Source organism: Microcaecilia unicolor, chromosome 10 (assembly GCF_901765095.1).
Source record: "Microcaecilia unicolor chromosome 10, aMicUni1.1, whole genome shotgun sequence".
NCBI lineage: Eukaryota > Metazoa > Chordata > Amphibia > Gymnophiona > Siphonopidae > Microcaecilia > Microcaecilia unicolor.
The window spans coordinates 27,893,451-27,911,909 of NC_044040.1; the positions used below are offsets into that span (position 1 = coordinate 27,893,451).

Genomic DNA, 18,459 nt, shown 5'->3' on the forward strand with positions numbered 1-18,459 from the left:
CTTTGAGCAACCACTTTATTCTTTAACATATGATACATATCTAATATCTAAATGTAATAAAAGGTATTGTGACTTTTATTTTTATTTATTTTTTCTGTGTGTTATCACACAATTATGGATTTAAGCTCCACCCCTGGCCCCACCCCAACCCCGCCCCCTTTAGCCTCCCCAAACTGTTGGGCCACCAACCGCCTATGTGTATCTTCAAATCTACATGAGTTATTTTCATTGATATTTTACCCATAATTGTATCAGGATCAAAGTCTCTAGGTACTTTGGACTTGTGACAATTTTCAAAGCAATAAAACACGCATAATCTCACTTTGAAAATCAGGTACAGAGTAGTTGGGAAGACAGTTTGAAAACTGCTCCCATAATATATAAGGAGATATAGCTGTCATAAAGTAATCACTACAGAGATGAGGAAAACTTAGGCCAACTGATTTGAACAAGGTCATGTGGATTTTCTAGGTCTTCAAGCAACTCATCTTTGGCTCTTTCTATTGGGTTTCACTTTTTTCACCATCTACCTGCGGCTGAGCAATCAAAAACCAGACCAGTTTACTTAGAAGGATTATGCTGACAATTTCACTTCTGGTAGTTTTGAACTTGGTCATTTTCTGGTTTTACAGAGGATTATATGAAGTTTTATTTAAGAGTTTGTTCACTTACAAACTCATGAAAAATCCAGCTTGTTTAATCATGTTCAACAAACTACTTTTAAGGAAAAAGCTTCTCCTCCCTGCTACCACTCATCGGCATTCCCTACTAGATGCCTATACATTTTTTCCCTTAACTCTTAGGTGCTGACACCCTCATCAACCCTCCCTTGTTGTCTCCAATGCTGTTATTTACTTTGACCATACTATCTACCTCTCCCCAACTACTTTTCAACTTTTCCCAAATACCAGTAGGGTGGAGAACAGTATACGAGGTTATAGAAGCAAATTCTAAATATGCAATACAAGGTAGCCTTACCTGTTCAGTGAGTAATATTGAGGTATTGCTGTATTTTTTACTAGTTTCTGATCCAAGCGTAACAAATCTTAGCAGAAAAAGTGTTAGTGAAATACACCAGATCACTAATTCCCAATTATAATGACACTCTAGAAAGATGTCGTGCACATGAAGTAGCTGAAAGCAAAACAGAGTTAACAGATATATTAAAACTGTATTTATTTCAGTATTAACATACCACTTAGACCTAAGTGGTGTACAATTTTCTTTTTCGGGTACTGGAACAGTCCCTAATAGACTCACAATCTAAGTACTATATTGTACCTGGGGCAATGGAGGGCTACGTGACTTGCCCAGGGTCACATGGTGCTGCAGAGGGAATTGAAAATTAGAATCAAAATTAGGTTATTTCAGCAGCAGCATCACTAATAAAGAAGACATCTTGTGATCTTTTACGGGTATGGTGGTCTACAGCCACAAAGTATAACATAGTCAACATATAGGCGCCTATCTTGTTTTTATAAAACAGTAGCATAAATTTTGCAGAAATTGAACCCAGATTGAAAGTGCAGACTTTATGCCTGCTCAAGAGCAGGTGCAAACGTTAGTATTTTAGGTATGTCTATTACAACTTTACCCATGCTCCTCCCAAACTCCACCCCTGTACATGTTTACTATAAAAGCACATGCCAGATTGCACTACATTTACTTTTAGGTGTGACCTAATTTTAAGAGTTATTTTACATGTAGAAATGGCTAATAAAATTAGCCTCAAAGAGCCATATTAAGATTTATGCAGTTAAAATCAACTCTTACCCATATACATCTTCTCCTTTAAATATCCCCCTTTGTCCAGGTATATTCTCTAGAATCATTCTCTTTTCTGACACATCCTCAATCTATCACTTGCCACTGCAATCAACCCCTCTTCTTTCAAATATGTTTTGATTGAACTACTCATCAAAGAACCTTCACCCTGAACCTATTAGAAATCAACTGGGTGATATAAAATTGTGATGACTTTTTGATGGCTGAAGAATTTGCTGATTTGAAGTGGACCTTTGGTAAAATATGACTTAGTTCCCTGAATCAGAAGGTGGTCAAAACATGTTGGTACTATTGTGGATAATGTAGAAATATCTGGAATTTTGAGAAAAGTAACTTCTGAAGGATTTTAAGTCAATGAACCTACACAAGATAAGTGTGAATTTATATTCTTGAAACTACTGATCTGTTTGAAGAAGTTGAGAATGGAGAATCATTATTTTGGGTAAATTTGCATCGTTTATATGGACTCATAATGTGTTTATATAAGAAGTAACTGGTGGTCATGGTCACATCCATGATCTTCTGCTGATCATATTTCTGATGGTCCTACTATATAAGAACAAACTCGTACTTTCTTGTATACCCACACAAAAAGAGACTGTCAAATTTATCCAGTTTCAAACTGAATGTTACCCTACTAAATCTGAGTGTAAAGTTTCCACACAAATAACAGGGATAAATCTTGAGCAAACAAATATGGCTGAATATCTGGAAAATGATAACCAGACAAATGTGTAAGATTCTATCAACTGAACCTCTGCTGAGTATGGACCCCAAAACTTTTAACAAGACATTTATTTGAATAGACTAACTTTAATGGTAGCATTGTTTACCTTCTTCATTACAGCTAAAGCTTAATCAAAATACAGCTGCTGAACTGATTTTTGGACTCAGTAAGTTTGCTAGTATATCTGGTTATATCACCGAATTGCATTGGTTGCCAGTGAACTAACTAATTTTATTTAAAGCTGCTGGCCTGTTTGATTAATTTTTATATGGCTTAATTTCTGAACTTTTGATAAATATTGTTTCTTTTTCTTTATTTGGATTTTCCTCTCACTTGCGCAATAAACTTATTCTCCATCCTCCTCCTTTTAGAAATGTGCGTTTGCTTAGTGTGACTAAGACTATATTTTCAGCTATGGGTGTGCTTCTTTGGAATTCCTTTCTACATTATGTCAGGACTGAAAAAAAAATATTTTTACATTTCAGAAAAAGGTTAAAACTGTTTGGTATATTGATTTGCTAATTTTTATGTTTCAACATTTTTATTGAAGACATAACAGGAACATTCTTACAATCATTGATACCACATCTGCCAAGCAAAAACTATACAACAACCTGTTATTACTGTCTCCAAGAGTTTTTCTTTTCCCCCCCCTTCCCTCCCCAGTCCTACCCCTCCCCCCGTTTTTGTTGATACTTATGCTTTGTTATCATCTTAATGTGTTGAGGACCAAACTTCTTCCCCTATGAGACAAAGAATCTACATAAGCACCCCAAATTTTCATGTTTTCTTTCTTTTTAGTGAACGTTTGGCTTCTTTAGCTTCCCACGTCATTAACTGGTGGACAAGGTTCCGCCAGTGCCAATAATCTGGCCCTATATCATTTGTCCAGTTTTGCAAGATACATTTCTTTGCCAGCAAGGTTATTTTACGGAAAAATAAATTGTGCTCTGGTATTTGACCTTTAAATGATCCTGGTAAATTTAACAGCATCTGCACTGGTGTACCTGCTAACTTTCGACCTAATAGTTGTGATAGTGAGTTATTTTCCCCCAAAACCTTCTAATCTTCCAACAGCTCCAAAAACTATGGTAAAATGTGTTGTCTGTTCTCCCACATCTCGCACACAAGGGCGTCTGCAGTCCCCCGAATTTTGCTAATTGTGTAGGTGACATGTATGCTCGATGTATAAAACGGAATGCACATTCCCTATATTGAGCTCCGCTGACCAATTTCGGTATCCCCTTCAGTTGCCTCTCAACATCCCATACCAATAACTTGACTCCTAAGTCCTTCTCCAAGCGCTCTTTTATCTTTTGAAAGTTTTTGGGTTTCTCATATGGCCACAGAGCTTTATGTATCCCTGAAATCGATGGCACTTCTTCAGAAATCTCTAGGAAAAATTTTTTTAGTTTCAAACCCTGTTTCTGTTCCAATCGGCCTTGATCTATGGACTGAATAAAATGTTTTAGCTGGCAGTGTGCAAATGTATCACCCCATTGGATTTTATCTGTATCCAACAGCTGATCCAAAGGTTTAATCTTTCCGTTATCGCCTATTACATCTTCCAGACATTCCAAACCTCTTTCTTCCCATCGCTGAAAGACTAGGTTTTCTATACCTGCTGTAAAGGTTGGGTTCCCTCTGATTGTTAATAGTTCTGTTACCCCTCTCCCCATCTTCAATCTGTTCCCCAAGAATTGCCACGCTCTCCTAAGCGGTTTTAATAGTAAATTGTCCCTGTGTATCTCGGGAACCTGCGTCGTTTCTAATTGTATTAGGGATTTCAATCACAGCGGATCAAAATATTCCTGTTCTAACTCTAATGGTGTGTAGTATGTTGTTCCAAATATCCAATCCCTCACATGCCGCATTAAGCAGGCCATATTGTATAACTTCAAGTCTGGTAATCCTAGCCCTCCCTGCTGCCAATTGCCCATCATGAACTGTTGTTTCATCTTAGCTTTCTTATTGGCCCAGCAAAATTTCATTACCATCTTAGTGAATGTTTTCAGGTCTTTCCCCAATATACATATAGGTATAGTCTGCATGACATACAACCACCTAGGTAGGATCACCATACGAATTAGGCATATTCTACCCATCAGCGGCAGTTGCAACTGTCTCCAACTCTCCAATTGGTGTCGAGTCTGAGTCAACAGCATCTTAATGTTAAGTGAATATAGTTCTACCACTTCTGGCGTCAGCTCTATACCCAAGTATCGAAACGAATTGGTTGCTCTTCTCAATGGGAACGTTCCCGGCCAGAACGTTGCATTCTGTATATTACTAACCAATGCTTCTGATTTCTCCAGGTTTAGTTTAAACCCAGAATTGATTTGCTAATTTTTAATTTAGATTGTAAACCTGTATTTTGTTTTGTTACTTTTTTATTATTTGTACACTGTGTTGAACCCATGGTGGAAAACTGCAGTCAAAGAACTATATTGATATTATATGCTTTGTTGGGATATCAACATTTTAAACAGATTTCTAATTTCATGTGCCAACATATGAAGTTCATTTTTAAATCACCATGCCGCAGAGTTATATGCGGTGGCAAAAAACTATTTTTAATATGGGTTTAATGACAGGAAGCACCTTTCGATTATACTGATTTGGCTGCTTTTGAGAGATTGCCGGCCATCTCCCGATTTATGTCGGAAGATGGCCGGCGATCACTTTCGAAAATGAGCTGGATAGTGTCCAAAAACCCTGGTTTATGCCTAGGAGACACAGTATGCTGAACGAAATCCTGTCTGCATTCTGGAGAGAGAGATGGTATCTGGTTCGGAGTGGTCCGAGGATGAGAAGGAGAAGAGGAGCCATAAAATTGCTGATAAGAAGCATTATGCTGGTGAGAGGAGGAGGAGCTCTAATTGAGCAGCTGACCACTAAAGGGATTAAGGCATGACCCTTCCTTAATCCCCCAGTGGTTGCTGCCCCCCTCTCTCTCCCCTGAAAGTGAAACTGGAAAGGAAAACCAGCTGCAGGTGCTATGGTCATTCTGAATAAAGAAGTAAGAAGATCAGAGGAGTAACCTAGTGGTTACTGAATCAAGGGCCCCAGGTTCAAATCCCACTTCAACTCGTTTTATATAATTCTGAGCCTTCCAGAAACAGAAAAATAGTTATAGTGGGATTTGAACCTGTGTCCCTTTATTTACAGTCCACTGCACTAACCACTAGGCTACTCCTCGGTTCTGCAGGGATGTCTGTGTGGCCATATTTTTGAAAATGATGCCAGATGGACATTCATGTCCCTGTTTTTTGTCATTCAAAAGCTGGACATTTTACTTTAGAAAATGGCTTTTCATTTTGGATGTTTTCAGTGCAAAAAACATCCATGACTTTTCATTTTGGACATCTTCAGTGCAAAAACGTCCATCTCACAGTCATAATAGAACAGACATCTAGCCATTTTTCCTGTTTGATTATGGCTGTAAGCTGGCCATTTTTGGGGATGTTATGAGCAGAACCTTTTTTTTGGATTTACACTTTTTTTTTAAATGCCTCTTAATGTCTCTTCAAGCTCAACAATTTTGCAGATGGAAAATGAAGAAGCACATAATTCTTTGAATGCACAGATTTGTGTAAAGATAGACCATATCAACTGAATCAAATAGTCCAGTCTGCTGGCAGAATCAACTATGAAAACAGGCTGCCTCTGGCCAGCCCACTAGGGCCTTTTCTTTGCTGCTCTCTGCCCACAGGAAGTTGCACCAAAGAGGCTGGACGAAGCAGAGGAAAGGCCTTCCTGTTTTCATCACTGCCTCTGCTGGCAACCCGCTACACATTTGAAGGACTGCAGGGGGTGGTAAAGAAATGCCAGATTTGTGTTTGGGGGGGGGGGGAGATACTGTATGTGCAGGGGGGGTCCCTACTGCAGGTGGCCCCCTACCACTGGGCAGCCTTGGGTATTTTGCTGGGCTCGCTCAGTGGTGGTTTTGCCCCCGAGTCTGGCATCTTAGTGGAATTCAACATTCTTTGTTTGTTTTTCTCCCTTCTATCCCTTTTTGTACCTTTTGTGATATTGTAGCCATTCCTCTTGTATATCATATCCTTTTGTGTTTTGTCTGAAACATTTTATTGTATATGGGTTTTTTCCCTTATTTTAATTTTGTAAAGAGATTAAATATCTATGCAAGTAGCAGTATACCAAATAAAACTGAATTTGAACTTGGCAGTTATAACCATGACATATGCTATTATGTATATGGATATACGTATGTATGTGATTGCTTCAACTGTTGACTTCTTGTAACTATCGTGTAGCATCTTTACATATCTTATAAAAGAAATCAGAATGGTATTTTATGGGGTCCAAGGATTCCACAAAGGTCCTAGGAGAAAGTCTAAACATATGCATGCAGATCACAACTCTCCCTCTACCCTGCCGAAACTACATTCCCAGAAATACTATCTGCAGTTTGCAGATTTTAGCTGGTTTTTAAAAATAAATAAATAAATAAATAAATAAATAAATAAATAAATTAAATTGTTTTTATCTTGACAGTTCTGTCCTGCTCTTTTTTTCTCTGCAGCTCAGCTGGAAATAAGCTGGGTGGTACCACTAGCCTTTATTTTGCTTTACCGAGGGATTGTTTTCCCATAATTTCTATTTTTCCCACCTTCAAGTATACTCAGTTGAGTCATCACATGGACTGTTCTAGGCCAGGGGCCATATAGCCTGGCTCCTTTTGGAAACTTACAAACAAAGGCCCTGACCTAAACCCTCTAGGTATTACATCCCACATAATGGCCATTACTAGCTAAGAAAGGAGCACAAATACTCCAAGTTATCTGTTTTCATTCTTGCACTATGACGATACAGCACAAATTGTCTATTCTTATACAGGATTTGCTGAAAATTGAATACATACATTTTTCACCTAGAAATGTACTGTTATTGTGAGCCCACTAGGGACAGACCTAGTACCTGTAAAATTTAAAAAGAAACTGTAAAAAAAAAAAAATTTGTTGCATTTGTATCCCACATTTTCCCACCAGTTTGCAGGGTCAATGTGGCTTACATTAGGCCATAATGGCGATCGCCATTTCCGGATATAGAATTACAAGTGGTATCGCATTAAGGCACATAAATGGTAAAGTAGAATATAAAGTGGTATTGCATTGAAGTTCCTGAATGGTAGAATGAGTTATAAAATAAGTTAGATAATCAACTATCAAAAGTTCATTTCCTGCATGAGAATAAAGTGGTAGTGCGTATTACGTAACTTTCAATAGCAGTAACGAAGGTTATCAATCTAGTGTAAAGAGTTCGGCTTTGTCTAGTTCATGTAAAGTCTAGTTGTCTGGTATTTAAAATGGCTCATTATGGTATGCCTTCTTCAACAAGTTGGTTTTCAGTAGTTTTTAGAAGATTGTTAGGTCGTGCATTGTTTTTATGGCCTTTGGTACGTAATTGCGCGCTTATATAGGAAAAGCTGGATGCATATGTGGATTTATATTTAAGTCCTTTGCAGCTGGGGTAGCACAGATTCAAGAATGTACGTGCTGATCTTTTCATGTTCCTAGTTGGCAGGTCTATGAGGTCTGACATATAGGTTGGGGCTTCACAGTGAACCATTTTGTGGACCAGGGTGCAAACTTTGAACGCAATTCGTTCTTTTAGTGGGAGCCAGTGTAGTTTTTCTCTTAGGGGTCTGGCGCTTTCATATTTCATTTTTCCAAATATGAGTCTGGCTGCTGTGTTTTGGGCAGTCTGGAGTTTCTTAATGATTTGCTCTTTGCATCTGGCATACATGGCATCACAGTAATCTAGGTGGCTTAGCACCACTGATTGTACCAGGCTGCGGAATATTTCCCTTGGGAAGAAAGGTTTTATTCTTTTGAGTTTCCACATTGAGTGGAACATTTTCTTTGCTGTATTTTTCGCATGGCTTTCGAGTGTGAGATTTCGGTCAATTGTAACTCCAAGAATTTTCAGACTGTCTGAAACAGGAAGTGTGTAGTCTGGGGTGTTGTGGTGGTGGGTTTGTTCGTGTTATATTGTGAGGAGAGAATGAAGCATTGTGTCTTTTCTGCATTGAGCTTTAGTTGGAATGAATTCATTATTTGGAGGCTGTGTTTGATTTCATTTGTGATTTCAGTTAGATTGTGTTTGAACGGGATGTAGATCGTGACATCGTCTGCGTAGATGTACGGGTTAAGCCCTTGGTTCGATAGCAATTTGGCTAAAGGTGTCATCATTAAGTTAAAAAGGGTTGGTGAGAGCGGTGATCCTTCTTGGGGTACTCCGCATTCAGGTTTCCATGGTGATGATGTTTTTGAATTTGATATCACTTGATATGTTCTTGCGGTTAGGAAGCCATTAATCCATCTAAGTACGTTTCCTCCAATCCCGAAGTAATCTAGGATGTTCGATAGTATTTGGTGGCTTACCATGTTGAACGCGCTGGACATGTCAAATTGTAGGAGAAGTATGCTGTTGCCTGTTGCAATTATTTGTTTGAATTTGGTTAGGAGAGTGATTTGTAGTGTTTCAGTGCTGTGGTTGGACCGAAATCCTGATTGTGATTCATGTAGTATAGATGCTTTGATGTCCCCATGCATACCTCCTACCCACCCTCCACCCTGCTAGACTGTCATTGTAATGCTTGGATGTTTCACTTATCTATACTATCAGCTACCACATTTGCTTATTTCCGATCTGACGAAGAAGGACAACCTTTGAAAGCTAATCAAGAAATGTATTAAGTTATGTCCAATAAAAATCATCTTATTTTCTTTTCCATGTTTTATTTTGTTTGATTTCTATTGATAACATGTAGTATAGAGAATTTGTTTAAGTAGTCGGTAAGTTGTTTGGTTTCCATACTTTTCATTAGTTTGACTGCCAGAGGGATGGATGCTACTGGGCGGTAGTTGGTTGTATCATTTGTTTTTTTCTTTAAGTCTTTGGGGTATAGGGGTAAGTAGTATATTTCCTTTGTCCTTGGGGAAGAGTCCATGTTGTAACATGTAGTTCAGATGTGATGTGAGGTCTGTTATGAAGCGTCGGGGGGGGGGGGGGGCAAATTTTATTAGGTTGTTGGGGCATATATTCAGTTTGCAGTGGGATTTGGCACCTCTGTTGATTGCTTGGGTGACGGTTTCTTCGGTTAGAAGATCGAAGTTTGTCCAGCTTCTGTCTGCTGGGTATTCATCAGGAATTGGGTCCAGGCAGTCAATGAATTTTTCGTGATTGGTGGTATTGAGTGGTAGCATGGATCGTAGTTTTATAATTTTCTCATGTACTGTTATCCTCCCAGTGACTTAAGTAGTAATTGTTGGGTCCATTATGTCCTTGACACAAGCCAGTGAAATAGTGTGCAGCTGCATTCACACAATCTGACAGGAACTGTGATCCTGAAACAGCCCCTGATATTGTACTGAGACCACTGGGTGTCATTTCACATAGGACACCTAATCTGGAATTTGAACTAATAGCCTACAAATGAGAGGTTTTCTTACACTGACCACTGCCCTGAGCCAACAGAGAGGCCACTGGTCAACAAAATTAAAATAGAAATAATTAAGCATCAAATTTGCTATGTTAAGTCAAGATTTCTTACCTGTGCACAGCAGATAAACACAACAGAGATTGTCAATAAGAAGGCAGATGAAACTATTACATCAACAGATCGCTGCGGGCCTCGCCGCTGAAATTAAAAATTCATAACTGCTGTTAAATTCTGGAATTAATCACTGGTAGCACATTTATGATGAAGTTAGGCTTATACTTCTATCATCCTTTAGTCTCTGAACAATTTAGGGCACCTTCTGTATCTCTTATTCTCTTCAGGAGTAATTTTCAAATTGCATACATTTGGGACAATATCTACAGGCATAGGAACAGACTCTGTGGGTGCTTCAGCACCCCCAATATTGAGAAAATTCCTCGTATCTGGGCTTAGCACCCCTAATAATTTTGAAAAGTTAGCTCCTATGTCTACAGGTACCTATTACCCATGGACTCATCATTTTTCAAAGAAAAAGTAAATTCTGCAGATAAAAAGTACGTATTAACACATGTTCCTGGGTTTCAATACGTAGATTTTCCATGGAAAACAATGCATGTAGTGGAGTGGAGAAGTAGCTTAGTGGTCAGAGCACTGGGCTGAGTAGCCTGGTTCAAATTTCACTGCTGTTCCTTATGATCTTGGACGTCACTTTTCTCCGTTGCCTCGAGTACAACCTTGGGGCCCCTTTTACAAAGCAGCGTTAAGCCCAATGCGGGCTTACTGCTTGCTAAACAGGAAGTACTGCTGGGCTACTGCAGCAACCCGGTAGTACTTCCCACCTCCAGCATGCCATCATATCCAGCGCTACAAAAATATATTTACTGTTGTAGCAATAGTATAATCGGGCAGCGGTAACCAGGCAGTGCCGCTCATTGCCAGGTTACTCCCGGGTTAGCACTGGAGCCCCTACCGCCACTTCAACAGGTGGTGGTAAGGGCTCCCCTCCCCCCCCCCCCCCCCCGACATGGCCTCGTGTCAAGTGCTTTAATTGCCACATGGCCATTTCCTGCAGAAAAGAAAGACTACCCTTTTACCATTTGCGGTACAAGGGGGCCGCTGTGCACGTCAAAAACACGCACCGACACCAGCAAAGGCCACCGTTTGCCGCAGCTTGGTAAAAGGGGCCCTTAGACATTAAGCCCTCTGGGGACAGGGAATACCTACTATATTTGAATGTAATTCACCTTGAACTACTGCTGAAAAAAAAAAAAGATGTGAGCAAAATCCAAATAAAGATTTTAAAAATATGTGCAGTTAAAAAAATACAATCTACGGATACTAATTTCCTTCGTCACCTAAACACACTCCCCCAAGGAATACCTCTTCAAAACTTGGCTCAAAGTACTGCATATACTAGAAAATAAGCCGAGATCTTTGAGCCCTCCAAAACAGCCCATAAAGTGGGGTCTCAGCTTACAGTAGAGTCAGAAAAAATTTCTGTGCCTCTCCCTCCCCCTGCAATGACTGACACTTCACTCTTGCTTCCCGTACCCCCCCCACCAACAACCCATGCTGACAGGCATTGTTTACTGCTCCCTCCAGGTTTATGCTGCCATCACCGACACAGAAGTGGGAGAGCGCGGTAAGCAATGCCGATCAGCGAGGAAGGGGAGTGTGGTGTGAGAAGCAAGGAATAAAGCCAGTCAGTTATCCCATGTCGCCACTGTCTCTGGCTTAAAGTCTTAAGGATTTACAAAAGCAATTCTGTCTACCTGACTCTGTTTCCAATGGCTTCAACTGAGCTGTGCTGTTTGACAAGTGCCTAACTTCTCTTCTGTTCTCTGATCCCAACCCTTTTTGATAACATTTATCATGTTCCTTATCTATTTCTCACAATTATTCAAAGCTCTAATTAGGAGACAGAGGTAAGCAATGCCAGTCAGCACTGGGGGGGGGGGGGGGTAAGAGAGGGAGAGAACTGGCAGAAGGGAGCAGTAAGGGGGCAAAATGCTGCACAGCAAGGGGGAAAGGGAGAAATGCAGGACACTACATGGGAGGAAAGATTACTGGTATACTTAGTGGACGAGTGGCCTACTGGTTAGGGTGGTGGACTTTGGTCCTGGGGAACTGAGTTCAATTCCCACTTCAGGCACAGGCAGCTCCTTGTGACTCTGGGCAATTCACTTAACCCTCCATTGCCCCATGTAAGCCACATTGAGCCTGCCATGAGTGGGAAAGTGCGGGGTACAAATGTAACAAAAAAATAAAAAAATACTTAAGTTAATAATTTTCTCCTCTTTTTCAGGGAAAAACTGTTAAACTTGGCTTATACTCAGATAGGCTTATATTCGAGTATATATGGTATATGCTTAAAATATATGACCTGAGGAAGCCATACTGGAGCAGGGCAATTTTCTGCCAATTCATATGCATAATTACTTTGTAAACTGCTCTCTTCAATGTAAATTACCAACATAATTGAGAATGAGCAACAAAACTATTCAGTGCCTTATGGTTTCATGCTATAATTGTTAAAGCTGAGAGCTTAGGGGAAGCAAACCTTTCTTCGTCCCAGATCTGGAAGAAGAGTTATGTGTCTGTTTCACATGTACTGCTGCATCTCCTCACTCCACTTCTCATGGAATCAAAGAGCTCCAGTGTGATTCTTATCTAGCATACATTTATGCACTGGATATGCAGAGATACCCTGAATGAAGCAGAAGTAAAAGTAGCACTGATGTTTATGGGGACCAGCAGGAGGATGCCAAATAAAACTTTTTAATACATTTGTAAAGTGTGTTTTTATCTCTACTGGTTATCTTTGTGGGCAAAACATGTTCTGACTACATTTTGGGCTTCAGATTTTGAGAGGAGGGTTAATGAATGACGTCTGTACTTATAAATGCTAGATATCAATATTAAATGAAACGGTGCGCAAACATCTTTGTTTCATTACTTTTTTCAGCTCTGTTTTTCTATGCAACCCATGAAGGAAGTTCAACCAGTGGAAGAGATACTGAAGGCACTGTTACACTTTGTTAGCTATGTAAGTGGATAATTGTTTTGGGACTCCTACTATGTAAAAAAAAAATAAAGGAATCTGAGAAACCACATATAGGATGGAAACAGAAAAGAGGAAGCAGCAGAGCATTAAAAAGTTCAATGAATAAATTAAAAAACAGTTTAATCAAAACATCTATTAAAACATTCCACAGGAGCATGCAATTTTTTGTAGGGAATTTTGTTCCTTTAAAAAGTATCAAAGTGACAGCACTAAAAATTGAAACCTATTCTGAGCGGGCACAGAACAATAATACTTCACTACACGCCTCAACCAATAAGTTGCAAGCCACTCAAATAAATCTCAAGGTAAGATGATCATTTCAAATCCTAATAGTGTTTGTGATGCATATGCCTGTGCGTGTAAACTAAAGAGACCCACTGACTCATTTTAACACAGGTTGCAAAACAGTTTCAAAGGCAACTCTTCTTTACTATCAACTGAATCAAATCTGAAGCGCTGAATGCTGAAGTAATTTCTTTTTTACTATGAATAGTTACAAACACCAGAATGTACTAGAACATGAAATTAAAGAAAGCATATTGAAGTTTGCCTCAGTCTTCCTTCAAATAAAGCAGAATAAAAAGCAGAACTGGCCCTTCACTCCCATATAATAAACATCAGTTCATTATTGATAGCTAAGCCATCTCCCCACATTTAGAAACCAGACTAAAGAAGGCAATTTCTCCATATGGGTTAGTTTTGTATGTAGAACAAAAAAGTGAGGAGGATGAATGAGGATACCAAAAAATGAATAAATACAATTTTTTGGTATCCTCATTCGTCCTCCTCACTTTTTTTGTTCTATATCTCACGGTTCCGTGAGGGTTTTTACCTCCTTTTTTTTTGCTGTGGCTTAGTTTCGTATGTACCATGGCGGGAATGAACCTCACTCCTAAGTCAGGGTATGTGGAGCATGATCACAGTTTCTCAAATTTACTGTGAGAGAAGAGCTGTATATGTATATTGCTTATATGTAAGTTTGGCTAAATGTGAGTACTCTGGTAAGCACATCACTTCTGCCTCTGATCATCTGCAAGCTCTCTTTCGAATACTTGATCAACTGTTTCCTCCGCCTACAGACCCTTCCTTCCTACCTCTCTTCTCTCTGGCTGATGCCTGGCTTGATAAAGTTACTTCCCACCACAGTTCACTCTTCTCCATTATCCTCTGCTCTCCTTCCCGTGGGGAAGTTACTCTTTCTGCTGGACCTACAGCAATTTGGTCTGTTTTCAGTCTACACATTCAGGCCTGCCTCTCTCGCACCCTGCAATCACTCAACTCCTCCTCTGCCCTTAATCCCTGACTATCTAATCTGGTCAAACACATTTTTTGTTCTCTGTCCTTACCTTCTCCCTCTTTTCCAAGCTAGTCTGTCTCAAGGGTTGGTTTCATCTGTCTGGAAGCATGTTCTTACCACCCCTCTCCTCAAGAAGCCACATCCCCTCCAATTTCTACCCTATCGCCAATCTACCATTTTTCTCTAAGGTTCTAGAGAAACGTGTCCTCTATCAACTTGATTCATTTCTAGAAAACACCAACATACTTCAACCTTATCAAGCTGGCTTTTCCCAGGGTCAGAGTACTGAATCTCTTCTTCTTCTAGTTCTTCATGATAACATCTGTTCTTCCTTAGATCAACATCATTCTGTTATTGTCTCCTCTCTCGATCTGTCTTCTGCTTTGAACTTAGTTGATCACTCTTCTTCTTCAAATGATTCAATCGCTGGGGATATCTGGTACTGTTCTATCATAGTTTACCAGCTCCCTGTCCGATCGTACCTTTCAACTACCCCATCTCCACTCTCTCTCTTCTGTGTTCCCAGTTCTATCTGGAATCCGTTAGGGCTCTATCCTTGTACCCACTCTCTTCAATATTTCTCTGGCCCCTCTCATATCATTCAGGAACAAGGTTGCATGCCCTACTGCTATGCAGATGACATCCAAATCCTCTGCCGTTCTCTGATCCATCTACTTCACTTAGCTCACTTAACTCTTATCTTGGACATGTCTCCAGATGGCTCAGAGACAACCTTCTTTCCCTCAACACCTCAAAATGTGAAGCTATACTTTTCTCCAATCCTATCCTTTCTCCCCTCTTTCTCCCTACCTCAACAACTACCTTTCAAAGAGTCAGTCAAGATTCTGGGTGTGATTTCTTATGCAAAGCTTGCATTTAAATCCCAAATTGATTCAGTTGTATGCTCAATTTTCTTCACCATGCATCACATCTGCTCAGTTTGTCCTTTTCTGTCACCAATCCATATCTGTACTTTCCTACTTGTCCTAGTTATCTCCCATCTTGAATACTGTAATTCCCTTTATGCTGGTCTTCCTTTCTGCTCTTTAAAATGCCTCCTGTAGCACAGTCCACCACTGTGAAGTTCCTACACTGTGCACAACGATTCAACCATGTAACACTACTCCTCCAGGCCGAACACTGGCTACCGGTTTCAGCACACCTATAGTTCAGGGTCCTTGTCGCTGTCTTTAAAGGTCGTCTGCTCTCAGCCCCTGCTTATATAAATCTACTTATTCTTTACGCTCATGTTTGTACACTCCGATCTACTAACAACAATCACCTCAGCCTCCTGCCTCTTTCTGCTCTTCACCTCCCGTGAAACATCCTTCAACTATTTTGGCTCTAAGCTCTGGAACTCACTCCCCCACCCCCCCTCAGATCGAAACTATCCCTGCAGAAATTTAAAGCACTTCTCAAACCCACCTTTTCTCTATTTCCTTTGTCCTGCCTAATCCCTCTTCTACATATTCCCCTCCCCATCCTTTTTTTCCCCCTTTCTTTTCCCCTGTTTTACTGACTTTTCATTTTGGTTGTTAACCGCATAATCACCTTCATTGGCTCCCTTGAGGTATATCAAGTGTTGTAAAATAAAATAATTAACAGGTGTTTTTCAGCAGGATTGATCAGACACACAAGTGGATGAGGTCATTAAATGTCACCAGGATAGAATAGCTCTTTGGCTCTGTCAGTGGATCCTGAATAAGGAACCTCTGCATAGCATATTTTATTTTGGGGGACCATCTCAAAGAGACCTTCTTGTCAGCAACAAAAATGCAAAGCTGCCACTTTACGATTCAGTCCATCCATTGTTAAGTCTATGTAGCAGTTTGTCTCCTCCACCTACTACTACTTATTTCTATACTGCTACTGGACGAACGCAGCGCTGTACACTTGAATGAGAGGAGAAAGTTCCTGCTCAAAAGAGCTTACAATCTAATCTAAACTGGTAATTCTTTAAACTTGGCCTCTCTCTTACACTTATCACCCCATCCCACTTATAGCAAAGACCCTGTACAAATTCCAGCAGAAGCCTAGCGCAATGACTGTCATAGTCCCTACTAGCTCCATTAGAACTGGTTTCCTCTTAATTATTGACTTGGATTTTGGCTCACACCCTTTTCAGTTGAAGCTCAAGGAGATTTACATTCAGGCACAGTCCTTAAGAGTCCCAGTTCCATCTTTGAGCAAGCTTCATACTTTCCCGGTGTTGATCACTCAGAATGAGAACTGCCTTCTCTATTCCAATCTCAAATCACTAGCCCTCAAGGTGTGGAAAGCTGAACAGTGTTTAGCCTCCACTCTAGAAAACTGATGCTTTTTCAGGATATGTTAGTTGTTGCAAGAAAATCATCTACCAGATGTACCTATGCTTTAAGTGAAAGATATTTAAGATTTGGTAATTTAATGAATGAATGGTCACAATCTTATTTGTTGAAGTCCTGACACCATCTTGCAGTATTTATATACCATGTCTATAATTTAGGGTGTCAAATGTCCTACAACAGTGTACATCTTAGCGCTCTCTCAGCTTATCATTCTCCACTTGATAGACTTCCAGCTTACCAGTGTATTATTTTTTAATTCAGGAAACAGCTTCATACCAAACCACCATTTGTGTTGTGGCACTTCCTGGGGATGTCCCGCCTCTGTACTCAACTCCAACTTCCGTCAGTAGGGGTGACATAATTCTGGCTGGGAGCATGCTCAGTTTTGGAAAATACAGATCCCAAGAGGACGCAGTCGCCTCCCTAAGATTGCTGCCTAGTTAAAAGTCCCTTCCATGGATCTAGCTAGTCCTTATTCCCCTTAACTGTTACTTCTGTGCCCCAATACACAATCAAGATTCCAGAGCAGTGGCATAGCGCTGCATGTTGCAAAGGGGTGCAGGGAGCAGCCACGTGGATGTTGTCTCGCCCCCGGTTCCCTGCGCTGACATTGCTTCCTGTTCCGAGGCAGGGAACCGGCGGAGCTGACAGCCGCACAACTGCTCCCTGCACCCCCAGGAGGTTATGAACCGGAGGAGGTGATGCGCTGGGGCGATGAAGTACCAGAGGGGTGTGCAGCAGCGATCCACCCCAGGTACCAGCCGACATAGGAACGTCACTGTTCCAGAGTATTCTACAATTGTTCTTTATTTATTATCACCAAAAAAAGAAATTAACAGGATGCTTCTCTTCTTTTACAAATTTAAGCTCAAACCATGGTACTAATCCCCAAAGAAATAAAACTAGTGTATTCCAACAAGTAGATCTAAGACAGTAGAATAAAATAATAGAAAAGAACGCCACCGTTGATAGAACAGAAAAACATCCAGACAGGCTCAAACAAACCAAGTAAGTAAATTAAGGCCAACTACGGTACCCCCAAACCAAGCTCCTGACAAACAACTCACTGGGGGCTATGATGAAAGGCAAAAGAAAAATAATGTATTTAAAGAAGAGATTAAAGCGAAAGATGGTTCAAAGTGAAGGTGTGGAGGGAGAGAATTCTAAAGAGTAGGAGCCAGAAAATAAAAGGCTGATTGGCGTGTGGATTCTAGGCCAGGGAGGACCATGTGATTGGAATCGAGAGAACTCAGTGAATGGAATGGGACAGGTTTATGGAACTGCAGAGGAAGAAAGATAGACAGGAACACCAGAATAAAATGCCCTCTGAGCCAGGATTAGGATCTTAAAGGAGATTCGGAGGTGGACAGGGAGCCAGTGTAGACGGAATAAAAGACGAGTGATATGATCAGGTCTGCTAGCTTTGTAAAGAAAACGAGCAGCACACTTATGAAGGGTTTGAAGATGCTTAACTTGTGATGATAGAAGGCCAGCATAGACAGGGTTACAACAGTCTAACCTAGATATAAGAACAGTATTTAATACAGTGTGTAGTGAATAAAAATCAAGAAAGTGTCAGAAGGGACTGGAGCATACAAAAAAACCCCTTAAAGCCAGATTTAATATCGGCAGAGATTTGCTGGGCAAACGCAACATGAGAGTCCATCCAGACACCTAAATAAGGCAATGAAGTTTCAGAAGTAATAGGGAGATCAAAGAGAAGTTGCATAGTAGATGGCTGAGACCGAGGCCAAGAATCCAACAGGCAGTTGTCTTGTCAGGATTTAATTTGTT

The 18,459-nt window shown here is 40.3% G+C and overlaps 1 protein-coding gene across 4 annotated transcripts in view; it reads right to left on the reverse strand.

Annotated features, from left to right (window-relative positions):
• PHTF2 (putative homeodomain transcription factor 2) overlaps nucleotides 1–18,459 on the reverse strand; it is a 225,666-nt gene that overhangs the window by 17,978 nt on the left and 189,229 nt on the right. For all 4 annotated transcript variants that reach the window (XM_030215752.1, XM_030215753.1, XM_030215755.1 and 1 more), the window contains 2 exons: nucleotides 10,089–10,175; nucleotides 979–1,134 (listed from right to left, as the gene is read on the reverse strand). In XM_030215752.1, the coding sequence (XP_030071612.1) occupies nucleotides 979–1,134; nucleotides 10,089–10,175 (243 nt within the window). The remainder of the gene's footprint in view (nucleotides 1–978; nucleotides 1,135–10,088; nucleotides 10,176–18,459) is intronic.